At 36.1% G+C, this 16,797-nt stretch overlaps 5 protein-coding genes across 7 annotated transcripts; all 5 read right to left on the minus strand.

The window, feature by feature from the left end:
- Positions 1 to 65: 65 nt before the first annotated feature.
- LOC126755263 (threonylcarbamoyladenosine tRNA methylthiotransferase) lies at positions 66 to 1,886 on the minus strand. The gene has a single exon (XM_050467707.1). The coding sequence runs from the start codon at positions 1,841 to 1,843 to the stop codon at positions 131 to 133; it is 1,713 nt and encodes a 570-aa protein (XP_050323664.1). The 5' UTR covers positions 1,844 to 1,886; the 3' UTR covers positions 66 to 130.
- A 423-nt stretch (positions 1,887 to 2,309) lies between these two features.
- Positions 2,310 to 4,685, minus strand: LOC126755262 (beta-alanine transporter). The gene is made up of 5 exons (XM_050467705.1): positions 4,400 to 4,685; positions 4,024 to 4,342; positions 3,695 to 3,953; positions 2,828 to 3,636; positions 2,310 to 2,759 (listed from the first exon to the last, which is right to left on the minus strand). The coding sequence occupies exons 1-5, from the start codon at positions 4,510 to 4,512 to the stop codon at positions 2,442 to 2,444; spliced, it is 1,818 nt and encodes a 605-aa protein (XP_050323662.1). The 5' UTR covers positions 4,513 to 4,685; the 3' UTR covers positions 2,310 to 2,441.
- A 2,530-nt stretch (positions 4,686 to 7,215) lies between these two features.
- Positions 7,216 to 8,357, minus strand: LOC126755270 (protein lifeguard 1-like). The gene is made up of 3 exons (XM_050467716.1): positions 8,008 to 8,357; positions 7,690 to 7,938; positions 7,216 to 7,613 (listed from the first exon to the last, which is right to left on the minus strand). Exons 1-3 carry the CDS (start codon positions 8,128 to 8,130, stop codon positions 7,254 to 7,256), a joined length of 732 nt encoding a protein of 243 aa, XP_050323673.1. The 5' UTR covers positions 8,131 to 8,357; the 3' UTR covers positions 7,216 to 7,253.
- A 455-nt stretch (positions 8,358 to 8,812) lies between these two features.
- LOC126755272 (protein lifeguard 1-like) lies at positions 8,813 to 11,958 on the minus strand. Of its 2 annotated transcripts, none has more exons than XM_050467719.1 (4): positions 11,831 to 11,958; positions 9,649 to 9,755; positions 9,338 to 9,586; positions 8,813 to 9,279 (listed from the first exon to the last, which is right to left on the minus strand). In XM_050467719.1, the coding sequence occupies exons 1-4, from the start codon at positions 11,838 to 11,840 to the stop codon at positions 8,920 to 8,922; spliced, it is 726 nt and encodes a 241-aa protein (XP_050323676.1). In that variant the 5' UTR covers positions 11,841 to 11,958; the 3' UTR covers positions 8,813 to 8,919. The 2 variants fall into 2 exon arrangements, with proteins under 2 accessions (XP_050323676.1, XP_050323677.1); XM_050467720.1 differs by having other exon boundaries at positions 9,649 to 9,743; positions 11,831 to 11,957.
- An 851-nt stretch (positions 11,959 to 12,809) lies between these two features.
- On the minus strand, positions 12,810 to 16,503 carry LOC126755268 (protein lifeguard 1). Of its 2 annotated transcripts, none has more exons than XM_050467712.1 (5): positions 16,337 to 16,503; positions 15,427 to 15,565; positions 14,509 to 14,810; positions 14,196 to 14,444; positions 12,810 to 14,125 (listed from the first exon to the last, which is right to left on the minus strand). In XM_050467712.1, the coding sequence occupies exons 2-5, from the start codon at positions 15,455 to 15,457 to the stop codon at positions 13,766 to 13,768; spliced, it is 942 nt and encodes a 313-aa protein (XP_050323669.1). In that variant the 5' UTR covers positions 15,458 to 15,565; positions 16,337 to 16,503; the 3' UTR covers positions 12,810 to 13,765. The 2 variants fall into 2 exon arrangements, with proteins under 2 accessions (XP_050323669.1, XP_050323670.1); XM_050467713.1 differs by lacking the exon at positions 15,427 to 15,565 and adding an exon at positions 15,629 to 15,679.
- Between the last annotated feature and the right edge of the window lie 294 nt (positions 16,504 to 16,797).

The raw sequence follows: 16,797 nt of genomic DNA on the forward strand, positions 1-16,797 counted from the left end.
AATTTTTTACTGTGTGCTAGTTAACTCATACACAAGTTTTAGCTATCTAATGAAACACTAACAAATTAAAATTGGATGTAATTTATGTATATTGACTCAATATCAATACTCTTTATTCTTGTATTAATTTCTACAAAAATTTTGACAACATCTGTATAATTAAAGCTACGACCAAGAATATCAGCCCAAATCCAACGTATTTCTTTATGATATCCTCTTTTTCACCCTGCAAATGTGTAGTAATTTTGCCATTTTGAATCTCACCATTACTTTCCTGTTTTACGGCACAACGAGTCCATTCGGATTCATCATCTATTATTTCGGCCATCATACTGAATTTACTAGTATCGGTTATACGTACTCGTACCGCAGTGCCAAGTAAATTTTCTCGCATAGGCAACAATATTTGTTCATAGCTTTTATTATGCCCAACATAATGTTGCTTGTCATGTGATATTTCTGTTACCAAGACAGTGTACTGTTCGCCTTTGCGGCCATCATACGGTGAATAGCTGTTAAATAGATCCGTTAACCGTTTGGTTCGCTTCTTTACCAGATTTGCTGGTATCCGTTCCATCCTGGCTGCAGGTGTACCGGGACGTGGAAAGAATTGATTTATAAAGAGACTAGGAAAACGATATTTGGCGCACATTTCCATTGTCTCCTCGAAATCTTCTTCCGTTTCAGTTGGGAAACCACAAATTATGTCTGTGGCAATGGTTACTCCAGGGACACGACTACGCAGGAAATCTACTACGTGCTCAAATTCGTTTCGACAATATTCGCGTTTCATTTCTCCTAAAACTGAATCGCTTCCACTTTGCACTGGAACATGCATAAATGCATAGACCCTTGGATGATTCAAAACTTTTGCGATTTCCTCCAGGTGCTCTAGAATATATGGTGGATTGGTCATACCCACACGCAGCATACAATGTTCTGGTATAACTTCAACCAAATGCCATAAAAGTTCAGGTAATGATGACCCAATGTCTCTTCCATATGCTCCGGTATCCTCCGATGTTAACCAGATTTCGCAACAACCTTCAGCAAAAGCTTGAATTGCTCGATCAACAATCTCTTGTGGAGGATAACTAACAAGATCACCACGAGCATGTTTAGTTTTGCAGTAGGTGCATTGATTAAGGCAACCAGTGTTTATGGGTATTATTTCAATTAAAGGATTTTTCCGCACCTTTGGTAGTGCTAATCGTGCACCGGCAACACGTTTGCCATGTTCTTTTTTGTTTTGTAACAATCGCACACTATGACCCTTTAATGTTTCTTCCACTACTTCAACAACACGATCAATCTGCTGCACTCCTATGACCGATAGGCCATGTAAATAATCCGATTTGGGTGCCCCTTGCGGTACGCAACCGGCTACGACAACGTGCTTTCCGTTGGCCATGCCAGACTGGATTTCATTTCGAAATGTATCTTCTGAAGGATTCTTTACCGTACAACTGTTAAGTAACCAGAGATCCGCATTTTCCTTTTGATTCGTTAAATTGTAACCGTACGCAGCCAATTGACCAGCCATGTACTCAGAATCAGAATTATTGTGCGCACATCCCCAGGTTTTTACGTAAACCGTCTGAGTTCCTGGTATGACACTCTCGTAAATTTTTCTTTCTGGTAACTGGCGCTCCGCCGATTCCCCATTGGAGTCACTAACAACAATTTGTCCGCGCTTTTTAGGACGTACAGATACACTTTTCTTATTTCTATAACGATCTCGTGGTTTTACGTCGTCTTCTGATATGAGATCCTCTATATCATCGATATTATTTTCCGGTAAATCTTCCATGGCAGCCTGAATATTGTCGGGCATTTTTGACATTTCACCATGTGTTAGTATTTTGTGTTGTGTTAAGTTGATGTTTACCAAAATCGGATAGAGAATTCTCATTCCATCGTGTTAATCGATACTTTTAATTCTTATCGATATTTTGAAAATGAAAAGGGTTACCTTTTGTGTTGTTTTATTAAGTTTCCACAAATATGACTTTCTTAAATAAGGGACAACCAGAAATTTTTAAAGGCTGCTTGTTTACCTCCACTAAATGTCTCCTTATGACCTCTGAGCTACACATATTACTTGATCACAGATTATTTTAAAAGAAGGAACAACAACATTACTAACATCTTTTCTAGTAATTTCCTCAGTGAGATGTTATAGGCTAAGGCACCACAACTTCAGCCAGCGAAAGAGTATTCCGGGAGTGACTGAAAGCTTATATTAGACGAAGTGGTACCAAGATTCATCGGAACAGTTTCGACGGTTTAAACAGGACGGCAAATATTAATTATGTATTTATTGTCCTTTGAACTTGGTCAACCAACGGAAAATATTTTTATTATGATTTGTCAAATTCAAACAGCTTCATTACTCTTAAGACTATGGTAATAATTATATTTGTTACTTCTGAATGCGTTGGTCACGTTTCCTTGATTTCGTTCTTGCAAATACTGCAAACTGTTATTGGCTGTCGTCGTCCTCGTCCTATTTGCTCTCGCTCACGCTGCCGCTTATATTTCGCTACCAAAGCCGAGTTATTCAGATCGGGACTACGTGGTGTTTTTGTACAACAACAACAGCAAACACAATTGAAGAAACTCAACGGTACCGCTTCGCCCTCCTCAATGGTTTGTGGTAAATTTTTACCTCGCGTTTCCGGTAGAAACAGGCTCGCCAAGCCACCGATTATTAATAGGGTGCCCATTATAATTAACGGTAATACAAGCATACGTTGGCCCTTAAAGGATAAAATCGCAGAAACTGTTGAAATGATTTGGCAACAGAAGCTTTGCTTCCAGTACTTACCATGTGATTTATAATGGGTATGACAATCGGTCCGATCATCGCAACAACCGAACTGAAACTCATACCCAGGCCACGCACCACTGTTGGGTACAGTTCAGAGGCGAGAAGCGGAAGCACAACAAATGCCGACGAAATTCCCATCTTACCGACACAGTATAACAACAACATTACCTCTGGTTGCTCCTCATATAACAACGTCAATACACAGGCAACACCACCCACTAACATAGAAATGCAAAGTATCCAGCGCCGTCCAAAGTAGCTTAAACCTGGCCACAACATAAAATAAGTGGGCAATTCTACAACACCGGCCAGGAAAAAATTCCATATCTCATCGCCACCCAGAGCTGGTGCATAATAGCTTAATCCGACATAGACACTGGTGTTTGCAAACCAAATTAGCGTGATAATTAAAGTTTTGCGTCGCATATTTGGAGTGCGAAACAAATCCAAAATGCCATAAGATGACTCCGATTCTCCTCTCATTACCGCATCTGTTTGTTGTAATTTTTGTTGCACAATTTTGACGAAATCTGGCGGAATGTTATGACCGTTGACCCGAGCTATAGTTTTCAAAATACGCGCCGCTTCTCGCGTCTTACCCACTGCGATCAGCCAACGTGGCGACTCAGGTAGCACGAAGTAGCAGGAAAACAGCAATAATAAAGGGAGTGAGACAGTCAGTGTGAGAAAGCGCCAATCCCGTATAAGATAGACTATACCAGCTAATAGTACTAGACCACACGAGTAAGCAATATTGGAGACAATTGTACAAAAGACGCGTCTGTCAGGACCAACCAGTTCAATAGCTATACGAGTCATATAAATATATAGTAACAAAATTACTTATGTGCAATATATTCCTACCTAAAACGTATGGACTTGCGAGTATGGCTGGCACAGTAAGACCCACCACGAAACGCATACCCAACCATGAGTAGTAGTTCCATGCGAAGGCACTAGCCGCGCATGCGACAATTTCTATGATAAGATATACATAGAATGAAGGACGTCGTCCCCACATATCTTGCAAATAGCCGAATACATAGTTCCCGATCAAACCTCCAACACCAAACAAAACCAAAGCGAGCGTGACCAAGTAGCTCTGATCGCAAACAAGGTTCCACTAGATGGATCAACAAATAGTATTGCAATACTTAGTAACCTGATACTAGATACCTCGTATAAAATATTACCTCTGTAACCACGGTGCTGGTGTACATGCCACGATCGTAATACCAGCCATGTTGGCAGGCTTGTATCTGCGCATGACCAGGATTACCTATCTGCCAGACCTTATCCTGTTGCAACTCAATAGGCGTACGATATTCCATGTACCGCACAATATCCGAGTAGTTACGATTGTACATTATGCAACTTTCGTATTCAACGCTGTTATTTGAAACATCCAATGGTATGCTAAGGTTTTTCACCAACATGCCATAGTCCTGCGCCCATGGTTCCAGTTCGGGTACACGGCACCAGTGTTTCGGCGACGCTGCGATAAATAATTGGCTGTGGATTTAGGTAGTTTATTTGTTATGCAAGTTGTACGACCACTTTCTGATTCACCTGTAAGCATGGAAGGCACAAGGTAGCGCGGCAGGCAACAGTACCGAACAAATAATAATTTTTTGGTACAAACCAAAGGATCCGACCTCTTTAAGTACTTCATCAAAATCCATGGGTGGTATGATAATCAGACGGTTGAACAAATTCTCATAACTTCTTAAGTAGAGGGCTTCCTAAAATGATTGCGCCACAATCCGAACTATGCGCGACACAAAAGCCCACTTGGAACTGAAGGCGCGCGCGACTCAACCCAAGTTAATGGGGAGAATGCTCATCAATTGGCAGCCCCAAATATTTTGTAAATTCATAATTTTATGAGTCGCTGCGGTTTGGTTGCATTGCTGGTGATGGTGATGGACGATTCTATGAACGTCGATTTGTTCGTCTTCCAAATGTGTGATGCCTTAGTTACCCGGTCGACTTTATTTGTGGTTGTTTTGATTCACAATTTCAATTGGTCATAATTACATTATGGGCACTAGTCTGTTTAATTAATTGGCCACCACAGTGCTGCCAAGGTCTCTGTCTCAATGGGAGACTCAAAGACCACATGGTTTCTGGTTTGCGCTTATGTACATATATATACATTTGTATGGGACCCTGCATAACCTCTCATAAAACACAAGCTTCTTAATAGGGTTGGCATTAAACTAGTAATTTTACTTGGTCTTTTTTGGTAGTGTTGCTGGCATTTCCATTATTCCTCAAAATAATTTGATAAGCTTGGGTCGGCTAAGGCTGTTCATTTTCGGGTATTAAAGTTATTTTTAGAGTTACCAAAAGTTAAATTGGCTTACTTCCTTCTTAAAGCCTACAAATCTATAAATATACGTAAATTTCTCCAATAAAAAAAGGTTGGAAGAAGTTAAAGGTCAAGTTATGCTAGATGAGATCGGATCGTATAATCGGATCGTAGATCGTATATCTAGAAATCCTGGCTGAGGTTCCCTAAATCTTCACAAATCGATCAAGTGTTTTTGTTTACTAAAAATTTGGTGATGTCGAAGATGTTTTTATGAAAACCAGAAATATTATATATGAGCTCTGATTTCTTGAATTCATTTCTCTTTAGTTGCGAAAACCAAAACCTCAATCCACTACTGGGTTGCTGCGAATACTTTTTGTGAAATTATTTTTTATTTGCAATACAAAGCATGCATCTAAATGAATAGGTATTTTTATTTTCCAAACTCATGTATATTTGCAGGTTTGTTTGTATATACCGGATAATTTGAACGTAGACAACTGGAAAAAATGCAATAAGGCATTACACTCACTTAGGCTTGTACTATTATTAGTTCCATAACGAAGGTATGCATCTAACCACTATGTGTGCATGTTAGACAACTATTGTGTTTATTACGAGATAATTAATGTTTCTTCTCACGGAATATCGATAATCCTACATACAATTATTTGAAATTTCACTTCATAATAGTAACATACTACAAGTATACATACTAACGTGATCAAATTGAAAGGTGAATTTTGTCCATTTCATTTCCTTCAAAGTAATCCCCTCCCGCTGCAATACATTTATGCCAACGAATTTTCTAGTCATCATAGCACTTGGAAGAATCCTCCCTCGTGATGGCCATCAGAGCCTTCTTCGATTCAGCTTTTATATCCTCAATTGAGTCAAAACGGTGTCCTCGGAGTAATCAAACAAATGCGGTGGTTGCGGCACGATATTAGTTGAAAATGCGGCGAAATGACCACGAATAACCAATCCAGTATGATATGGTGCATTATCGCACTTCTGTGTTCAATAAATTCAGACATAGTAAAAAATCGAAGAATTCACTTTTAGAGCCTCACAAAACGACGCGTATCTCAAATACTAATGAATATTTGTCATCAAAAATTTACCAATTCGAAAAACACGCGAGGTATAAAAAAAATTCACAGTAGTAAGTTTACTTAGTGCGTTCCAAAGTAAACAGCATGTGGGCCAATCAAAATCCCTGATCACCGGAAATTCCATCGAAACTATGCGTAAATTCATCAAAAATCAGCCGAAGTCATCATTGAAATTCATGGAAATGGAATTGAACATATCCAAAACATCGATTTATCGCATTTTGACCGAACATTTGGCCTTACGAAAGGTGTGTGCATGGTTTGTTCCACACAAACATACTGACGACCAAAAATTGCTCAGAATCCAACATTCGAAGGACGACTATTTGACCAAAAATCATATTTTAACTATTAACCACTCCCCTTATTCCCCTGATATGGCACCTTGCGACTTCTTCCTTTTCGGAAAAATGCATTTGCCCATGAAAGGAAAGCGTAGAGGGCATTCAAAAGGCATATTGGCGGCCATACCGGCCAACGAGCTAAAACACTCGTTCGACATGCTTTTGGACCGTGCAAAAAGCTGTATTGAAGCAGAAGGAGACGATTTTGAATAAAATAAACTGATTTTGCCGAAAGAACCATTTATTCTGTTTTTTTAAGTCCTGTTTACTTTGGAACGCTCCTTGTACATACCTAAAATAATTCTACAAATGATTCCATTATTCTTATGGACTGCATGCCTGGTATTTTGGATCGAAATCGTTTTATATCGAACCTGTACTCAAACAATGCCAGAAATCCATCGAGATATCATCATTAAAGAATTACCAGCAACAGACGTGACCGAGAAAACAACGGATCAGACCAATAATGCTAACTAAGAACTAACAATTAGTTTATTTAAAACACCAACAACTTTTTTAAATTTTTTTAATACATTTATATAAATTAAACATCATAAAAGTAATATTGAACAAAATAAGTTTAAAAAAAATATAAAATGATTAGCAGGCCATTCCAAACTCATGTGCATTATTGTAATTTTTTTGATTCAGCTGTCTACGAGTCCCATTAGGCTTAGTATATACATGAATATTGTGACAATATCGATGTAAATACTAAGCGCTGCAAATATATAATCCTCTGGACTGATCGCGTACCGATGTTGACCGCCCAACATCATTTGTATATCAAAGATCAGATAAAAGGAGAATATGAGAATTCCAAGCGAGCAGTAAACTATCAAAAGCGTACGCGAAGGCACAAATATGGCTACGAGTCCGATTATAAGTAATATGATTGAGCCAACTAAAAGGATGGCACCACAGGCGGTAAAGTCTATGGCGGTTTGCATGGCAAACACGGTGAGCACAAGAACTACGAGCGTCGTTATGCCCAGCGAATATAGGACCTGTGTTGAAATGTTCGGAAAATTGTATTAAAGCGCTTGATATTTATGTCCATCATTTATGCTATAGAATACTAACCGTATCTGGCGAGTACCTGATGGCAATACAACCTAGCAAAAATGACTCGGCCAACGTAAAGAGTATAAGTAGTATGAAATTTAGAGGAAAGCTGCGACGAACGCCTTCACAGCACGCGATCGGTATCATGATAGCAACAATGCAACCCAATGCCACCCACATCAGCCAAGGACGTTCGTCCACGAAATCCTGTATCTCATCTACGTAAACGAACGCGAAGATAATTCCGAATGTTATGATGAGTTGTACCTGTAAACATTTTATTGGCGCATATCATTGGTTCGTAACTGCTTTTACCAGCGCACTATTCATACTCACCGCAATAATACCGAACACCTTCGTGATAAACGCATGGCGTACATATTTATCCTCGAAATCTTCAAAGGTCAAACTTTCTAAATCGCGTCTTTGCATTTTGGTCAATAAATTCTGGCGACTCATGCAACCAATCTGTATATATCAGAAGTTGTAACTAATTTTCTTTCCGAGTTCCTCAACTCGTTTGCGTCAAACAAAACGTTGAAGAAAAAAATGAATGTGTTGTCAGAAACTTCCAATATTTCGTGATTTATTTACACATTTTGAACTATTTTCCAATCGTCATTGATGAACTTAAGTTTTTAATAATTACATACGGACATGCTTTCATTATCTTAGTACTATATACTCCAATGATTTATTTTTGGAGTAGTGCGGAGAGTTCATGTAGATTGATCCTTCCATAAGAGATACAGAGGTTATCTCGGTGATTTTAAAGCCATGTTTTTTGCTATTTTTTCGATATTATTAACAGTGGTGGATGGATGACTCACATGATGATAATAAAGTAGAAGTTCGAAAAAAATAATTCTGCTACATTTTCAATGATTTGTAGACATTATTCCTTCGGAAACATAACATTTCAATTATATTTTTAACTAAAGTTTTTCCATACTGAAAACCGACAGAGAAACGTCGTGCTCTAATTCGCACTGTCTGAGTCAAATTTGATCAGATGGTACTGTAAGATGTACTGTAATAATTTACGTAACTGAACGGTTAATGTGAGATAGGGTTAATTGCGTGTAGATGATAGAACCTTGATCTTTAAATTGATATCAAAGTAAATAACTTTCTGCACAAATTCTTTAAATTTAATTAAAATATTTATTTTAAAGTGTTCGCTCTATTGCACACAAATTACTTTTCTTAAATAAAAAAATCTCTATTATGTAAACTAAAGTTGACCACTTAGTTACGGGACGCGCCAATAATAGCCAATATATACATGAAGATATTTATGATATCCAGGTAAAGATTGAGCGCCGCAAAGATGTACTCCTCCGGACTAATGGCATACTTATGCTTGCCGCCCATCATCAGCTGTGTATCGTAGATCAGATAGATAGAGAAGATTAATGCACCAATGGATGAGTAGACAAGGGTTATCACTTTGCCGGGTATGAAAATCGCCACAATACCAAAAATGAGGAATACAACTATGGCCACCAATAAAATGCCACCACACATGGTGAAGTCCCATTTCGTTTGGAAAGCGAACAGTGTCAAAGCTAGACAAACAGCAGCTGTGATGCCAACGGCCATCATAACCTAAGAACATACATGCATGTCTATCATTTTCGAAATGTTGAAAGCAAAGCTCCCTCACCTCGTTGGCGGCATAGTAGGTGGCTGTTACACCAAGTAGAAAAGACTCGGCCAATGTGAATAGAAATAGAAATATAAAATTTAACGGTGTTTGACGGCGTACGCTCTCACAGCAGGCCATGCATATCATGGTTACCAAGAGCACTGCCAACGCCACCCAAAATATCCATGACGTATGGTGAACCCAATCCCTGACTGCATCTACGTATATAAAGATCGTGATAATGCCGAAAGTGATGAGCAATTGCACCTGAAATGAAAATACAAGTATCTCAATTAAATTTCCAAATAAGTCAAGCATGTGTCGCATACCATTAGTATCGAATAGACTTTGCGTATGAAACCCTTTCGTATGCTCTCTTCATCGAAGGAGAAGCTTTTCGCACCTTCAGCATCGTAATTGTGATCTGTATAAGCGGCTAAGAAAAAATTAGTATACGAGTTATGATGAGTTGGTTTTTTATGTGTGAAGTGTGCATTATTCGTGTGTTTGAGTGTATTTTTGTTAATGAAAAATGATCATCTCCTCAAAATGTATAAATAGTTGATGGAAACTTTACAATGGTCGTCTGTGAATATATTCATCTACTGTCTCGGTGAGGTATGCGCTTTTTGTAGGAGATATTAAAGAAAAAGATCAGTATTATCAACGTAATGATTCAAAAGATCGAGGAATTCGCAAAACGCTAGCAATCATTTGAGTTTCGTTTTAGAGTTAAGTAATTGCTTTGCGTCAGTATTTAGAATCAGTGATTACTGAATTTGAATTTGATTTTTTTAACTGCATTTTTCGAATTCTGAGCAGAGGTGATACCAGATAATATGTATAATTTTGACACTAACTTTAGCCCGGAAGTTTGTAACACCGAGAGAGAAATATACGTACATCAGCGTGACGAGCTGACTCGATTTTTCGCCACTTCGCGTACTAGTCCCTCAGTTTTTGAGATATCGAACTGAAAATTTGCTCAGGTCCTTTTCTCTCCAAGAAACTGTTCATATGTGTATACCATATGGAAAACTTTTTACTTGACGAGGTAGCTTAATGAATTTTGCCATAAATTATTGTGCAAGACAACGATAAAATCGTCCAAAAAAATTTTAAATCGGACCACTATAGAATATAGATGCCATATAAACTGATCGATCCAAATCAAGTTTTTGTATGGAAATTGTATTTTTTGTTTTTGAATGCTTTATAGCTTCGGTGCAACCGAAGTTATTTTTTTCTTGGTATTTGTAACATTGAACTTATTTTTCCTGTAATACTAAACTTATTTTCTTGAAATTTTGATTTGCATGTTTCTGTGATTAATGATTAGCCTAAATAATTCATAAAGTGATAACAATACAGATTAATTTTTGAGTGTTATGTGCGTAAAGTTTGTGCGTTTATGTGCGTGTAGATTATTATACATATATGCTTACATATAATGTTATATGTATATGTACACATGTCGGTGTAAGTGCAAATTGTAAACAGAAGCAGGCTTTATTCCATTCAAAAGCAATAAGAACTTTATTTTCAGCATAACATTGAGTGCAAATAGCTTAAACCACAGTTATTACTACCTACAGTGCGTTTAGCTCAGTACTTTGAATTTTTTGCGGCGACAGGAAGTAATAAAATCCGTTTGAATTGCTGCCACAGGGTGTGCTAAATGTATGACGCTTACACAAACATACATACATACATATATATGTACATATGTAAATATGCCGGTTGTTTTGTTGTATTTTTCTCAAAATAAATAAAATCTTGAAGAGTTCGCGGCAGAAGAGTTGGAGAATGAACCCAAGTTATGTTTTTTTTTGTAAAGATTGGTCTAGCGTTGGCACTACAGACCTTTAGCACATTCAGCATTGAAAATGTTAAAAATAATGTAAGTAAGAAAACGGTTAATCAAATAGCGAATGCGTCTGTCCGAGTTATGAAATTTCTTCTAAGCAAAAAAAGTTTGTAGTACCCCATACACAGGTCTCGCGATAAACTGGTGTTGCTATTTTAATCCACACTACTGTACATATATGTGTATATATAAGAAATCAATTTCTTACTTTTCTAGACCATGCTAGCATGAACTAAGCTCATCCATTTAAGGTGAATACGTCCAACTACTTGCGAATAGAAAGCAAAGCTTAAAACAAGCATGCCGAGTATGTATGTACATATGTATGAATGTAATACCTGTGTAAATCGGTAGTTAGAAATAGAAGTAGCAACAATTTTCACAATATATTTGCACCATGACTCATACTCTTGCGTTGTTAATCACTTAGTTAATATAAAATAGTATCAAGCTTATGACCGCTAGTGATACACATTGTATTGATTACTAATCTTTTGGTACTAGTACATACATATACATATATGTATTTCATATCTTGACACTGATTCCTGGTAAAGTTTTAGCGACAGTATTGTAATCTTTGCACTTGGGGTTCCCCGATGTGTTTACTGCACTCTTGTAAGCGTATTTGTATATATACTTGCCTTGGTACATTTTTCACTTTGATTGCAGAACTTTAAAATTTTATTAAAAAAAATTGCTAAAGGAGCGTTAAATGTAATGAGTTATAGCGAGCGTTTAAATTCGTACTGTCGCTTCTCCAGTCGAGTATCCACCGTAATAGTTAAGACACGCAGGTGTTCCATTCCAGCACAATTAGTTGATAAAGTATTTAACTTATCTGCTGATAACGAAACGCATTGATAAACATTCCCAAGAGTGTCTGGATTCCAGTTCGCTTATGTGAATGTTATGAAAGAAAAACGAGAGCGCAATTGTAAATTGAACCCAAAGTAATTTCTCGAATTAAATGAAAACAAAAAGAAACGTTAACTTCAGGAGGGCATTTCAAAGCATAAAAGGGTATATAGAGATCTTTATCATGATTTTGATCATTTCGTTTGTATGGCAGCTAATTGGCATAGTGGTCCGATCAGAACAATTTGCTCGGAGATTTCACTGTTAACTTGGAAAACAATCCATGCCAATTTTAGTGAAGATATCTAGTCAATTAGAAAAGTTTTTCAAGCACATGCTTTAGATCGTTCCGTTTGTATGGCCGCTATGTCGGCGGTTCTGACAAATGAACAGGTTCTTGGTGAAAAAAGAATGAGCGCAAAATTTCATAGCGATATCTCAAAAGCAGGGGGACAATATAGCCCATACTTATATACCGACTTATGGCTAATTTACTGATCTCGTCACGCCCATCATTTATGTACATACTTACATATGTATATTATGTAGTGTCTTCGACGCTTCCTTCTGGGTCTTATAATCTTCGTGACAAACCCAATGTACTCTGTTCTGGGTATACAATTTTCTGAAAATCAATGCTGTATAATATTCAAAAAGTACAAACGAGGTATTAAGTTAGCCTTATCTATGAAAGTTCACCCAGATTATTTCTTGTAGTATTTATATACAACAGAGTTTTATATAGAATAAATACTTTATTGTAAGTTATTTTTTGAAGTTGCATATATATATTTATTACATTAATTCAGTTATTAACCAACAAAATGTACATAGGTTTATGTTGATTTCAACGGTTTTCATTAGTTCATTTTCAATAGGACTTTTTAGTACATACAGTTTAATAAATTGTTAAATAAATCCTTTTTGCATTTGCCATTCATGTTTGAAAACCGTTCAGCGGGAATCCTCTATAGCGACTATGATTTGGTAGCAATAACAATTTCCCTTTTTTTGGAATAAGCGAATAATTTCGTGTCATCATTACTTACTTTTGATAATATCGTATTTTGCAAGTATGAAGCCTAAAATATTAAAGATTCGTTCATCTTATTAAATAATTTTGAATATGTACTACAGTTAACAATATAATAAAAAAAAAAATAATAATTATCTTAATAAACAAAACAATAGTTGATTAGCAAATATTCATTAAGTAGGTGCATAAATACCTACATACATATATTATTGTAACAGTTCCAATAAATGTTTTTGTTTTTTTACTTTTTGGTCAATGTTCTCTCCGGTTTCTACTGTTATTCTCTAAAGAGAGTAATATGCTTTTCACCGGTAAATATTCATATTCAAATATTAGTCTTTACACTGAGTTATTGTTTTGGAAAAAATCACCACAAGTGTTGACAACTGTGCTATAATTTTTGAAAAAATGTTGAACAATAGAGATTCCGCGCACTAATTAATTGATTGGTTAATGATAATAAAAGCTTTGTACATAGCACAGTATAAATTAAAAAGTTAATTTGATTTGAGATTCACAAATTTCACATATACGATTACATATTATAAGTTCAAAAACTGGTGAGCATGTATAATGCTAGAAAACAAATTTTGAAAATGGAAACATATAGAAAATTATTCTGCAACTGGCGTTTTCAAGATCTAATCAGCTGCCTTAGCAATATAAGCTTTAAATAGATTTACTCCTAGTCTCTGGATGCGCCTATTATTGTCAAAATGTACATGAAGATGTTTACAATGTCCAAATACAGATTAAGCGCAGCAAAAATATATTCCTCTGGGCTAATCGAGTACTTATGATCGCCGCCCATCATGAGTTGAGTGTCGTAAATGAGGTAAATAGAGAAGAGTAGCGCACCAATGGATGCGTAAACCAGTGTTATGATTTTTCCTTTGATGAATATGGCCGCAATACCGAATACAAGGAATACAACCATAGCCACAACTAATACACCTCCACACATGGTAAAGTCATATTTGGTTTGAGTGGCAAATAGTGTTAGGGCCAAACAAACCAGAGCTGTAATTCCGACTGCTAGAAGTACCTGAAGCATTTGAAAAAAAAAGAAAGATTTTAATAAATATATTAATGGAAAGAGATAATCGTAAATTTACTTCTTGTGGTGCATAGCGGCTGGCGGAAACTCCCATTAAAAACGATTCTGCTAGTGTGAACAAACCAAGGAAAATGAAATTCATCGGGGTTTGACGACGTACACTCTCGCAACAAGCCATGCAGATCATTGTTACAAGCAAAACGGCCAATGCTACCCAAAAGATAGCTGGATTTCTGTATGCAAATTGTTTGGTGGGTTCATGGAATACAAATAGAGCTACGAAACCAAAAGTTACAACCAATTGACCCTGTTTAATAAAAAAAATACATATTAATATTTTCACAAGTAAAGTAAGTAAAGGTTTAACACACCATAAGTATCATGTAGACTTTGCGAATAAATCCTTTGCGTATGCTCATATCATCGAAAGAGAAATTCTTTGGTTGACCTTCGGGATCATCGTAGGCGCCATAGCCACCGCCCGCTGGTGGAGGCACGACAAAGCCGGGTTGTGGTGCGTAACCACCAGGTGGGTAGCCTCCTGCTGGTGGATAGCCTCCCGTTGGTGGATATCCTCCTGCGGGTGGGTAACCACCCTGTGGTGGATAACCGCCCCCTTGTGGTGGGTAGCCGCCTTGTGGTGGATAACCACCATAATATTGCTGGTTAGGGTCTGTGATGATAATGTGTAAGGCATGTTACGCAAATTAAAGTATATTGAATCATAATTGAAGACTTGTTAACAAAATGCTTTAACAAATGAGAACAATAGAATGAAAATAAAAGGAATGGACAATACAAATGTTTCAAGCACAAATGCATAGGTAAAAAAAATTCGAGCACTCAACGAAAATATCTACATGTGTGTATATGATTGTATGAAAATTTTTCGTTTTGATGTTTATGAATTGATTGTTGTAGCAATATTAATTTCGTAACGTTAATAGCTTCACCAACGATATTTTATCATTAAGGTATAAATGTAGGTATATTATTATGTATGTACATATATCTACTGGATATGAAAGTGTTTAGACAGTTGTTTTCTTAATGTTTTTATCAGTTGTGGAACATGTACGTACATAAATAAGCACATATATATGTATATGAGTAGTACTAATTACATGTGGCTAAACTAAGAGCATTTCATTAATGTATCTTTAACTTGTATTGTTTAAAATATGCAGACACATTGAATTCACTTTAAGTAATTTAATGATAACAATCACTTCAAACATGCAACTACAAATTACTTGAGTAGTTGAGTTAAAAAAAAAGCTTAAATTAACCTTGATACGTTGGGCCAGCCTGCCACGACATTACTAGAAACGTGTATTGATTTCCGGATAATGAGACGTTTTCAAATATTTCAAAACAGTTGTTTTTGCTTTTCCAATTATTGATGTATTTTTTTTAAACTATGAATGTCTAATTGGGGATGTATAAAAAAAGAAAAGCAAGATTATTTAGTTGTGACCTCGTATAACTTACCCATATTTTATTCTTATAGATTAAAGTGGATTTATACTTTTTTTAAAATACCTGTAAAATATAAAAAGTATGCAATCCGTTAATATAAATATTGGTAAAATTAATAAAATATTACATTTAATTAATGCATATGAATATAAAATAAATTAAAGTGTTTTGGAATTGAAAATGAATATCCCTCAAGTCTAGTTGATAGTCAAGTCAATTGAACATATACATTCCTGTTTCTAAATTTAAATAGTTCACATATTTATCGTTTTCTGTTTTATCAAATTTCGCAATGGCAGTGACGACATTAAATCCAATACTAAAGCATTTTTATATTCTAATACGAGTTTTTCCACAAACTGCCTTTACCTTGCCCTGTACACACCCGAAAGATAGCATCGTTTTTATGCGGTGTAGTATTATGTGTAAGAGAAAGATTGATTACAGAGAAATGACTCATGGGATGTGGAAGACCACAACAGTTGGCCTCCAATTGCCTTTCAAAGAGGAAGTAAAAAAAAATATTATTGTTAATCCCCTCTTTATCAATTCACTTATATACACATAAAAATCATACTAATTGGCTTTTGTTGCAACCAGAATTAAGCGAAAGCAACGATAATGGATTCTCCAGAAAAATCTTTAACACAGTTTTACGAAAACATATGAGACCGCTGCGAATTATCACGAATTTGTAAAAAATTTTCTATTTTTGATTACCTTCCAAGAATATGACGTTTTTCAACAGAAAACTCTGCAATATTTATTTTCACTTTTTACTTTTTTTTGGCAGCAACGCAAAAGCGCTATTTGTTTTGGTCTCGGTAAAATTGCAATTGCGGCAGATACGACGAAAATTTTCTTATTGAAGCACAATCAACCGCAGCCAATTTTACAATGAATGCAACATATGCACAGGGTTGCTTTGATTAATAATAGACAAGAATGATAGAAATACTTTACTTGAATAATAGAAAACTTTAAAGTATTGCCAAAAAGTAAAAAATTGAAATTTCGAAAAACTTTCCAGCAAAGCGACTATCTAACGATATAGATTCCAGTTTAATAACTGCTATTGCCGTGTTTTTTAATATTTTCCTCTTTGAAAATTTAATAGAATATTTTTGAAGTGTAATAGCCTTGACAGACGGCAGCGTTAATCCGGATTAACTGTGCAATCA

This window comes from Bactrocera neohumeralis, chromosome 4 (assembly GCF_024586455.1).
Source record: "Bactrocera neohumeralis isolate Rockhampton chromosome 4, APGP_CSIRO_Bneo_wtdbg2-racon-allhic-juicebox.fasta_v2, whole genome shotgun sequence".
Lineage (NCBI taxonomy): Eukaryota > Metazoa > Arthropoda > Insecta > Diptera > Tephritidae > Bactrocera > Bactrocera neohumeralis.